Source organism: Idiotropiscis lumnitzeri, chromosome 12 (assembly GCF_059441095.1).
Source record: "Idiotropiscis lumnitzeri isolate Australia: NSW breed Sydney's pygmy pipehorse chromosome 12, RoL_Ilum_1.0, whole genome shotgun sequence".
NCBI classification, from domain to species: domain Eukaryota; kingdom Metazoa; phylum Chordata; class Actinopteri; order Syngnathiformes; family Syngnathidae; genus Idiotropiscis; species Idiotropiscis lumnitzeri.
The window spans coordinates 17,630,679-17,642,702 of record NC_142402.1 but is presented as its reverse complement, the minus strand read 5'-3'; the positions used below and the strand labels follow the sequence as shown (position 1 = coordinate 17,642,702).

Sequence of the window (12,024 nt, the reverse complement as noted above, 5' to 3'; positions counted from 1 at the left end):
GGAACCACTTTCAAGCTCTTGCATACATCCACTTGGTCTATACCTCCACGTGCAGGTCACTCTCGCCGTGCTTCCTCTTCAATTATAGAAATGTGTCCGCCCCCCCCCCCCCCCCCAACGGAGCTTTAGGTTCAGGAGATTCGTCTTCGGTGGTTTCCGTCTTATTACATGAGCAACAAACAAACCAACAGCTTCTGGATTTCCCGGAGGAGTCATCGCATTTTCTCAACTTGTCTCCAGTCACGACTTGAAGGTGAGTGCAATTCGGATTAGTTGGCTGGCTTCTTGTCTGTGATTCATGTTGGAGAGGTTACACTTCTGCAGAATTTTAAAATGCATATGAAGGTTTTTACATTAGATTAAAAAAATAATTTTAAAAAATCCTTAATGACTGACATGCTGTATTTTATCATTCAGTAGTGTGCTGTTATTTTAGGCAACCACAAATTCCAAAGCACCATCTGAATACGTCTGAATAATGTCATCAAGAAAAATTATAGGAATTAAATCATTATTAAATATATTATAATAATTAAAAATCATAATTTTTAAAAATCATTTAATTAATTCAATTAATTATTTACTCATACTGATAACAATCTTTTATAAGAAGATTCAACAAAGCAAGAAAAATCTGTATTATATTTTGCCATAATGGAAAGAAAATTAAAACAAAAAAGTACTTCCCCAAATTTATGGATAATGCAATGAAATGTAACAAAAATTGTGTTCATTCAAATCAAATCTCACTGTTCGAATAGGGAATGAAAATCAGCCTCGAGTATATCTAAATTTCGGAAATGATGTGCCGTGAACAAATTTTAATGACAATTTAGCAGCTAATTTCGGAGTCGTGATTTTTGCTTAAGGACAATGTAACAACCATATTTCCAATTTTTTTTTTTTCAACCCAAAAACAAATTATTGGGAAGACAAATGACACAGGCTGGCAATTGGACACCGGTCTTTTGTTAAGTGACAAAAAAATGGTTCTGTATTGCCGGTATATTTCATGCACCATTTACCAATGCTCAGCGGTGTCATGTGATCTCAGGCAAGACTCCAGGACACGGTCGAGGTTACCTGAAGCACAATATCGCATCGCCACTGACTCTCACAAGCTTTCTCCTGCACGCCGAGCGGCTTCACATTTCACCTCCATTGTTCTTTGCATTAAGCACGTGCACGTGTGCGCGTGTGCGTGTTGGGCTTGATTACCTCTCGTCTATTCAGAAATGCACCATGTGAGGTCCAACTCGGCTCAGTCTAACTGCTTCCTGTTCTTTCAGAGTCGTCCAGCTGCTGCTGCTGCTGCTTGCGAACTTTTCGAACCGACATGGACAACAGCAAGGTGGTCACTGCCCACAACATTTTCACAATCGCAATTGTGTTCTTCTGACACATTAATTTCGGCATGAGCTTAAAACTACCCAAAATGGAGTCAGTAGTCCAATGATGTAATACAAAAAACGGTTTTCGATAAGGAACGCGACGTGTGACACACACGCACGCACATACCTAGTTCGTAAACAAACACAGTGCGGCTCAGCTTCTTGCTAGCATACAACATTCGTTTAAAGGTTCACGTCACGCATTGCTGTCTCATTTGAAACCAGTTCGCCGGTATCGAAACGGGTCAGGGCTCATCAATTAAGCTTTGAGAGAGTCTTTCGTATGTGCGTCCAACAGCCAGTGAAGGAGGTGCTCCCCCTGCCTCGACTCCCGGAGATCGCTTCGTCCTCATCGTCATGTCCAAACGTTCCCAAAAGACCAACAGCAGGATCCATGCAGTACATCCACACGGCCTCCTCGGGTAATCCGTGTTTTATGTTTTTTGGAACGCGCAGGTACGGCACGTCGGGTGACAAATCTTGAGCTTTTTCCTCGATATAATTTTTTTTTTTTTTTTAAGGTCGTTGGTTTCTTCATTTCAAATACTTTTCCAGGCCTTCACTGCGGCCTCTATAAGTTCTTGTTTGTTTCTTGAACGGGAGGTCATAAATGCATACTCTATTGGGTTAAGTTCCGTTGATTGACTTGCTCAGCCAAAAATGCGAAGATGAATCACACGCCATTATTAACCGGTCAATTTATTTATTTCGTTTGGCACTTCAGCGTTTCTCAGTCTCAAGACTGAATAGAAAATCAGCGCGACAAAAATCTCGACAAAACAAATGAGATGACGGCTGTGACATGTTGTGATTGGTCTCCAGTGATGACATCATTCAACCAGCTGAAGCCACCAGAGCAAGATCTCACTCTGATGTCCCACGTGAAGTCCATCAAGTCACTGCGGCAGGCTGGCCTCACCGCGGGCCTTTTCGCCGGACAGACGGTGAGCCGCCACTCGTCAAATGATCGATCCGAAATGCATCTTCGGTGCATTGGTTCACGTTAAGGGTTTGCTTCCACTTCCCCCAGTTCTGCGGGAACCTCATTGTCAGTCTCAAGTCTCGGTTATTGGCTGGGTATTGGGTGAGGTCGGCTGCGTTTAAAAAAAATCAAATAAAAATCGAGCAAGAAGTTTGTACAAAGTGCAATATTGGTTCTTCAGAAAATGCCTTCCATACCAAAGTCAAATTGTTACTGCATGAAATCCTTGATTGAATCGAAAAATCGTATCGAATCGAGCTCTTGCGTATTGAAAAAATCGATTTTGGAAATTTGACTCAATACCCAGCCCTAGTCCTTGAAGATACCAAATCACCAAGTCACCAGAGATCTGGTCCTATAACCACAAAGACCCGCACAACTGCCGACCGCTTTTCAACAATGACTTTGTCTCCCTGCAGAAACTTGACAGCGAGGAGTTTCTGCCAGAGGAACCGGTTCTGGATGTGATCCTGGCCGACATCGAGGCTCTGGTGCCCACTCACGATGAGGCTGGTCGTCCCATTCCCGAGTGGAAACGTCAGGTGATGGTGAGACAGATGCAGACCCGACTGCAGGATGAGGACGATCAGAGGAGACAGGTACACTTATTGTTGGAGTTCTGCTTTTTCCCCCAAACTAGGTACATTTTTAATTCCTACGGCATTTAGGGATACATGTAAACGTAAATGCTACTGGGACCCAAAAAGTCTGGGGAAAAAATGCTTCTTGGGTGACATTGAGGATTTGTTGGGCCAGCTGTGAAACATGGCCTCTCTAGCGCCATCTAGGTCTTCACATCAGGGTTGTGCATGCCTGAAGGTCTTCAAATCAGTCCAAAAAAAATAACACGCTGAAAACCTGCCTTTGTCTTTTCAGTATGATTCACGTGTTCTAATTCGCCCCAAACGCAGGACCTGACTACTGACTGCCCACCTGTGGATGGCTGGAAGTTCTCCCAGACCCACAACGCTGTTCTCGGGCCCTTTGGTGAGCTTCTAACGGAAGAAGACCTGCTGTATCTGCAACAGCAGATCGACAACGTGTCCCTCCAGAAACGTCACCAGGCCTACGAGCTGGAGCTGACCAGGTTGATGGAAGAAATGAGGTCTATACTGCCGGACCAGATCCTGAACATCTCTCTGAACAAAGAGGCTCTGCAGCAGATGGATGAACAGGGAAGCCAAGACCTGCCGGTCTGGTGCAGTCGCGTCTCTGAGATTGTCAGAAGTATGTCGCTGTTAGTGGCTAACCTGACCCGGACCATCGAGGACGGAGCTGTGAGGACCACGGTGCAGGGGATAAGGAAGAGCCGTCGGGGTTCAAGGGATGGTCTGCAAGTAGACCTCGGCGGTAAAATGGTGCGAGACCCAACGGGAGGTCAGACCGTGTCCATTTTTGGGCGTCGTTTAGATCGCAACAGGGAACGGCTAGAGAAGGAGATCCGTCAGTGCGGGGTGTCCGTCAGAAAGCTTCGGGCCAACTTCGAAGGGCAGATTGGAGGCATTTATCCCTTTGCTGGGGTGGTTCCAGGTGGCCAGGCCTTGAAGAACGAATTAGTCGCTGAATTGTCAGGGATGAGCGATGGTCATGTGAGATTTAGGAACGATCCTGCAAAGCATTCACCTGTGATCGAGACCACGAGTCTAAGGAAAGAGCGCATCGTGGTTTTGTTCCTGAGCCACTGGAAAAAGTCGGCTTACGCCATCTCCAATCGGGCGGCCGCGAGGGATGCAAAATCGGAACGAGGCCAGCAGAAAATCCCGTCCTTGTTTCAGTTCTGTCAAAAGCGAGGTGCGGTGGACAAGATGTTAACTTCCTGGAGGAATAAACTCCAGCTGCGGGGCGCTCAAAGATCTCATTTGACGTTGAGCCAAAGTCAACTTCAAGTGTTCTCTCCGGAGCAATTCTTACCCGAGGTGGACGGCGTGGCGGTGAGCCACGATGGCTTGACGTTGGATCTCTTCATGCTGGGATACTTCAACATTCTGGAGCAGGAGTTGTCGCCGGTTGAGAGAAAGATGAGACATCTCCTCTGCTTCGAAGTCTTCGACCACGTGGGGACCTTCCCTTGGGAGACGGTGCGGGAATTCCACAAGGTCGTTGTGGAGGAAATCCGAGCCGGAAGCCGACGTTGGTGCGACGGCTTCGATGACATCAAACTCCGCTTTTTCGGCCAATCGGAAGCGAAGTCGGATAGCGGGCCGGTGCCGTCACTTGTAGTTCCGAGCGCCTCGCCGGATGAGGGCGGCTGCGGCACGGACTTGTCCTGTTTCAACAACGAAGACATTTGTCAATATATTGATCGCAGCTTTGCTTTCTGGAAGGAGAAGGAGGCGGAGATCTTTGATTTTGAACATTAACTGATGAGTTTCCAGTCGATGTGTGTCCAGTTTGGTTTTTTTGACATGGGCTGAAAAGTGACTTGGTCAGAACATCATTAACATTGATTTTAGCGCCAAGGCTTCAGAGAGCTCGAGTGGTTAGCGTGTCTGACTCGCAGTCGAGTATGGCAGGTTTGTTTGAATCTCCACGTTAAAAAAATTTGACCAGGAGCAGATGGAGTGTTTTGGTAACTTCACCTCATCGGAGAAAAAAAAAATACATTTAATTTGAAATGAAAGTGAACAAAAGCATTACAACAATATACGTCTTTTGAAAAACCACAATATTTAGAAAATAAAACATGAACAAGGTTCATTCATTTAAGTTTTTTCAAGTTTGGCGGGCCGGATTAAGACGCCTAACGGGCCGCATGTGGCCCCCGGGCCAGTGTTTGCTCACGCCTCATTTACTGTTTTGTCCTTCCTTGTTCCTTGCTTCCGTCCACCCACTCTCTCTCCCTTCGTTTCATCTTTCCTTCCTTCTTTCATATATCCTTGCTGCTTTCCTTCCTCCTTCTCATGCATCCTTGTTAACTTTTCAGCCATCCTTCCTTCTTTCCTTCATCGCTTGTTTTCTTCCTTCATTTCTCACATCCTCATTTTTTTCCTCCCTTCCTATCATGCTGCCTCCCTTTCTCCCGTGTTCTTCTTTTCATCCTTCTGTCATCGAGCCTTCTTTTCATACCTTCATTTCCTTCCTTCCTTCCACGCATCCAGCGAACGCCGTCTTCTTTCCTTGCCTCCGTCCTTCCTTTTCATCATCCTTCTTTGCATCCCCCTCTACTTCCTTTCACACATACTTGCCTTCTTACGATGATCCCTCTCTTCCTTCCATCCTTGCTCATTCGCTTTCTTCCTTCTTCCTTCCCTCGCTCCTTCCTCCCTTAAAAATGTCATTTTTAAAAAGTGTATACCATATATTTTTGTCCCCTAATGTATACATCTCCCCCGTCCACTTTCCGCTCCAGTGCAAGAAGGTGAGGATGGGAAATAGGTGAGGTCGCGCATGCGCACAAGCGACGCACAAGCTGCCAACGAGGACGCCGAGCTGCATTCCCATCATTCGGAGCGAAGAGAGGAGCATCATCATCTTCATCTTCGTCATCCTCATCCAGCCCCCGCTACCACCACGCTGCTACGAGCCAGCCGAGACATTTTCTTCCTCTGCGATAATCCGACCTTAAAAATTAATAACAATCATAAATAAGCGTCGTCATGTCAGCCGGAGGAGATTTGGGGAACCCCCTGCGGAAATTTAAACTCGTCTTTTTGGGAGAGCAAAGCGGTGAGTCACACCCCCCCCCTACCCCCCCTTCATGACCAGCATGTTTCTGACGATATAAACATTTTTTTTTTTTTAAAGGGACTTTTATTGTTTAATTGCCGAAGACGACGTGACGACGCTCTTTTCTTTCCTTTTTTTTTTTTTTGTCTTCGCGTCCACTGTGGAAAAAAATGTGATTAAGCGAAACTGTCGAGCGATTCCAACCAAAATAGGATTAATATAAATTTTTTTCCGCGTGACACAAATTGCTGCTGTTTAGCCTCGGTTGCGTGGGGCGGTGTTTCGGTGTTTTAGGCGTGCTGCAGTGGCCCACAAACACAAGCCACCTTTGCTTTCTCTATAATCTCGCTATTTTTTATTTTAATTCTTGAATTTATTGTGTGCGTCTTAAATCCTATACATAACGTGACAGGATCTTCTATTATGTCCGAATGGCGTTGTTTGTGTTCGAGTCCCGTGCATGTGTCAGTTGGGGACACACCCAAGGCTGCCGATGTCTGCTTCTTTCTGCAGCCTCCGGCTCGTCCCCTTTCGTGAAACAAGCGCACATCCAAAGACGTGACATTACACAACAATTTTTTTTTTTTTTTTGCTGTGTGTTTAGATATGCGTGTGGGTGTGTGTGTGCGTGTAAGATGACGTGTTCATTCAATGGGCTCGATGTTCATTTAGTGCAATGTTTGTGTAATGCAGACAAATGGCAGGACGTCCAGAAAAAAGGACCAGCAAAAAAAAAAAAAAAAACATGCAAAATAATGTGCGTGTGCGTGTGTGTGTGTGTGTGGCCTTGTGCTGCAACATTGCTGTCCGCGGTGCTGAATAGAGGCCCTGCCCAAAACCTTGCTCCGTGTGTGTGCCAAGAAAAAAAAAAGAAACCCAAAACAAATTGGGCAAGCCAGGCCCACCCTGAAGGCAATAAATAAAAAAATAAATCAAAATTTTATATATATATATATATATATATATATATATATATATATATATATATATATATATCTCGATATCCTGTTGATTTTAAAAGTTGTCTTTTACACGCGTTAACGATCCGTCATCGTGACGCGTGCACTCTTTAAAGTCCTCCTTCTGTGTTTCAGTGGGAAAAACGTCTCTCATCACCAGATTCATGTACGACAGTTTTGACAACACGTACCAGGTGAGATGTCAAATTGTAGCGTGGCAAATTTGTGACTTCCTTGCTTGAAGTCATATTTAACACGTCGATCTTATCTGACTGCCACAAATAAATGTTGGAATGATACGGCCTTTAATCCAGATCACAATCGTGGTTTTGTTTTGTTTTTTGTATCGAAAATACTGATTATGTCTCTAATCTTGGTGCAATTGTGTTCCTATCAAATGCGGCTCGTGAAGCAATATCGTTGTAATAAATGAATATGGATTTATCTTGTCCTTGGCAGCGTGATTAAATCCTGAAGAAGACAATTAAAGTCAAGCAGATTAAGTCGGATTTATTGCTCCGCCTTGTATTTATCTTCGGCCATTTTAGGAATTAATGAAGTTGCAAATGAGCCTTTCTCCTTGTGTACCGCAGGCCACCATCGGGATTGACTTCCTGTCGAAGACCATGTACCTGGAGGACCGAACGGTAAGCAGCATTTTAGGCCGTCCTTTTGAATGACATCGTGATCGCAAATGTTGAACTGGTTTAACATTTGCGATAGTCGGCGTTGGCTGTTTTCCGAGCAAATTGTGTGTGTGTGGGGGGATCATTCTTAGCAAAAGCCTCACCGAGAGGTATTTTCTTGGGTAATGTTTGAGAGACGTTTGATAATCTTTGATCGTAAGTGGTGGAAAAATGTTGCCTGATTATCAGTTTAGGGGTTCCTAGATCAGGTTTCGCATTTACGATAGTTGGTGTCTACGGTTTACCGAGCAATTGGTTTTGGGACACTTTCAACACACCCCACACAGCAGGATAATCCCTCATGATAATCATTTAGAGAGATCTGATAATCACAACATTACTGATTTTGGGGGTTGAAAAATCCTCAAATTTGACCCGATTGTCAGCATGGATTTGTTCGGCTGAGGTTTAACTTTGACTATTTTTGCCATCAACTGTTTTACAAGCAAATCATAAAAGAAAAAAAAAATCATTCGTAAAAATCCAAAAAGCAATCCTTTGCTGAGTTTATTTGGCCTGGATAACAGTATATGTATACGCTGCTTATTTGACGATCACTCGGTGTCATGTCACAACCACGAAGCTCGCGGCTTCCGATCGTCTCGATTTTCCCCAAAACCGAAATCGAAAATCATTCCCAACAAACCCCACCAAGCAGGATAATCACTTCGGATAATCTTTTATAAGCATCTGGCAATCGGGATTTTGCAAGCTGATATTGGAAGGGGGTGAAAAATGCTGGCTTTTGATGATTTCTCTTTGGAAAAAAAAAAAACTTTAAATTTATGTATCCCGGTTTAAGACTGTTGTTGCTGTAGAAAGTGTGTCATTGGAGCGCCGTCGGAAGAAAAAAAAAAAAAAAAGCTCCAGTTTCCTCTCGCTTTGACTAATCCATGATTGGATTTCATTTCTGCCTAACACGATTAGCCAAAGGTTATTTCTGCTGCTAATAGCATCAGTGCGCTTAAACTTCTTGACTGATTCTTGATTTTTTTTCCTTTTTTTGGGAGAATCAGAAGGCCGCACAATAGTTGCTAAGTGGCTGACACGCTATCCCGTCCATATGTTTAGGTGAGGCTGCAGCTGTGGGACACAGCCGGTCAGGAGCGTTTCCGGAGCTTAATCCCGAGCTACATACGAGACTCCACAGTGGCCGTGGTGGTCTACGATATCACAAGTGAGCAGCTCACGTCTTTGTTGTTCGCCTAGCATCTCAATTTTTTTTTTTATCAAAACCGCCAATGGTAACTTTCAAAGTAATAGTAAGTAGCTTCCAATGTTTGTTTGAAACATCAGATCAAACCTCAGTCAAATTATGATTCATCTCTTGGTAATGTGTAAGGAATTGAATATTTATCCTTGATAAATTGTTCGAACAGAAATTGTGGTTTTCCTCCGATTTTAATATATTGATTATAATTTTTGTTTTGACATAATGACGTATTTCCACAATTGAGGTACTGTCATCCTCATTTTTATTGCTCGGCTCTCAGTCAGTATCAGGTAAGAAAAGAAGTTTAGTGCAATAGTGGTGCAAGTCCGAAAATTGAATAAACCCGCCGTAGTTCTCACTGGCTCAATTTAATGGACGAAATAAAACGGTGTGTGCATGTGACATTTTCCTCCCCAGACGTCAACTCGTTCCAGCAGACCTGCAAGTGGATAGACGACGTCAGGACCGAGAGAGGAAGTGACGTCATCATCATGCTGGTGGGCAACAAGACTGACCTGGAGGAGAAGAGGTGAGGCGGCGGCGGCGTAATGTTGCTCATCAGCGGGACGACACTGATCAAAATGGCGCAAATGTCCTCCCATCAGGCAAATCACCATCGAGGAGGGCGAGCAGAGAGCCAAAGAGCTAAACGTCATGTTCATTGAGACCAGCGCCAAGACGGGCTGCAATGTCAAACAGGTGACACTTTCTCCCAACTATGGGAGTGTTTACCAACCTTTATTAAGTCAGGGCACATTTTTTTGAAAATGTCGTGGCACGCCCCCAAGCAAGAATGTCACAAACGTCGGTCATGTGTAAAGTACCTGAGAGCCATACTTTAGTAGAATGAAAAAGAAAATAACTTTGGAAGTTAAAGTAATCTTGCAGAATTATCTTAAGGTATCTCACAGCCGTGACGGGAAAATGAAGCTTCAAATTTGCTTCATGAACCAGTTGTTGTATTTTTCAGTCCTCTAGATGGCACTGTTGGTTTAAATAAAGGGTTTAAAAAATGGCAAGTCAGTGTGCTTTCAGCCCTGTCCTTTCCAAGCATCTGTTTGCTAGTCTTGCCTATTTATTAGCAAACAAGGAATATGAATATTTTTGATTGATTTGGATGTTCCAAAGTAGCCAGAAGTCGTAGACCCACACAGCACACATCAAAAACAAAACAATGCCTCGCACACATGAATGATTTGCTTCCCCCCCCCCCCCCTTCTGTCTTCTCCAAGCTGTTCCGCCGCGTTGCGGCAGCTCTACCCGGAATGGAGAGTCTTGACGACGCCAATCCAGAAGGCAGTATCCTTAACGAACACCGACTCACTGATGAGTGAGCAAACATATTGGCTGCCCTCATTTTGAATGTCTGTCATTGCATTTTAACAGGAAGTTCCGTCTCTTTCACTTCATCAGAAACATATGCTGCCATCTAGTGGACATATGGCAAACGGCACTCAGGAAAGCACACTAGCGTATGCTCTATTATACTGTAATATACTACACTATACAATTCCCTGGCAAAATACGAGGCCATACTAAACTACGCCATGCCTCAACTCAACTCCTTTATTTAGAGAGCACTTTAAAAACAACCATTATTGCATACAAAGCGTTTTACTAGAAATAAAAAATAGAACTAATTAATTACATAAAAAACAGTAAACACCATAAAACAGTAAAACAATGTCAAGACTCATGCTGAACCGTAGAATAAAAAATGAGTTTTAAGACAAGTTTTAAAAATGATCAGAGTGGGACTTGTCTAACGCTGTGATGTGCTTGATTATATATTTCTGGTATCATAATTTTCCTTAAGCGGCTCTTTCCCAGTGATTGACATCAAACTTGACAAACCGGCGGAGCCGAGCGTTCCCGAGGCCGGGTGCTCATGTTAATGCCGAGCTGTGATTGGCCACAGCTCCCTTCACGCCATTGGCTTGTTGTGTTGCTTAAACGACTTCCTGGTTAGCCTACAGTTGACTCTTGACTCCAATTGGATGTACTCTCGGATGTATCTATTTGGACACATCAAACGTTCCTCGCAATCAGTTGTTCAGTTGTAAGATATTGTATACTTTGTCAATATGTAAGTGACCGGAGGACCAAAAAAAAGAGAAATTGAAAAGGAACACAAAAAAAACGATTTTGGAAGGGTTGGGGTGGGGAACTGCAAAGGGAAACCAGTTTCTTTTCGCTGTTATGTTTTGTATTTTTTATATATAAATAGGGAAAGCACCAAAAATGATGCTCATGCATCAAAGGAGAGTTTTAGGCGAGGGGCTTGTTAGTGGGGTGTTGGTCGGCCGCCCCCCCCCCCCTAAAATGGCGGAACCCGTCTGAATGTCTGCAAAACGCATGCACGCTGATCGGATTTCTTATTGTTTTATTTTAATTTTTGGGGGGTAAAAAAAAAAAAAACGTGGTCTGACTGCTCTCGGAATGTTTTCTAGCATCTCTCTCTGTCTTTCTCTCACGAGCATTATCACATCTCACACAACTTCCTGTAGGCTCACATAACAGTAGCTGTGAAAAACGTGGCACTCTCTCGTTGGGTTCGACTTTTATAGAAATTGTACTGTGCATTAAAAAAAAAGTACGTAAATAATATTAATAATAATGTACAGAAAAAAAAGAAAGAGAACCTCCTCTCCTAGCCTGTCTTTCCTCCTCTCCTCTTAATTCTTAATCCTCCCCCGTGCTCCCATCCCGGAAAAAACACATATAACGATCGACGGTAATGCACTGCACTGTATATAAAAATGTAATATGTATGTTGTGAACGTCCTCTCTGTCCAAGTGGTCCTTGTTCACCAGTATGAATAATGTACTAATGTTTCATGATTAATAAATGACAGATTAAAGGGCTTCACTCTCCTAACTCGCAACATTTACACCGTCATTTCCTTGGGATGAAATGCACATTTGCACACTTTTGGCGGAAAGATGAAGGGACGGAGTGAAAAACTCGATTCAATCGATTTCATTGTTTTTCCGTTTTGATCCCATTTATTTATTAATTTTTTTTATTGTAATTAAATCGTTTTTTTTCTTCAGAAAAGCCTTATTCGTTTCAGGGACATGCGGTCGAGCTTTGTTTTAATTGATTCTATTTCGTATTTTATGAGTT

General features: G+C 43.5%; 2 protein-coding genes across 2 annotated transcripts; both read left to right on the top strand.

Moving 5' to 3' along the window:
• Positions 1-770: 770 nt before the first annotated feature.
• Positions 771-4,965, top strand: LOC148326280 (espin-like protein). The gene is made up of 5 exons (XM_088311229.1): positions 771-1,351; positions 1,690-1,813; positions 2,214-2,335; positions 2,793-2,972; positions 3,285-4,965. The coding sequence occupies exons 1-5, from the start codon at positions 1,337-1,339 to the stop codon at positions 4,731-4,733; spliced, it is 1,890 nt and encodes a 629-aa protein (XP_088167355.1). The 5' UTR covers positions 771-1,336; the 3' UTR covers positions 4,734-4,965.
• An 809-nt stretch (positions 4,966-5,774) lies between these two features.
• rab6bb (RAB6B, member RAS oncogene family b) lies at positions 5,775-11,761 on the top strand. The gene is made up of 8 exons (XM_088311230.1): positions 5,775-6,039; positions 7,134-7,192; positions 7,592-7,645; positions 8,756-8,861; positions 9,315-9,426; positions 9,503-9,596; positions 10,130-10,196; positions 10,728-11,761. The coding sequence occupies exons 1-8, from the start codon at positions 5,970-5,972 to the stop codon at positions 10,790-10,792; spliced, it is 627 nt and encodes a 208-aa protein (XP_088167356.1). The 5' UTR covers positions 5,775-5,969; the 3' UTR covers positions 10,793-11,761.
• The last annotated feature ends 263 nt before the right edge of the window (positions 11,762-12,024 follow it).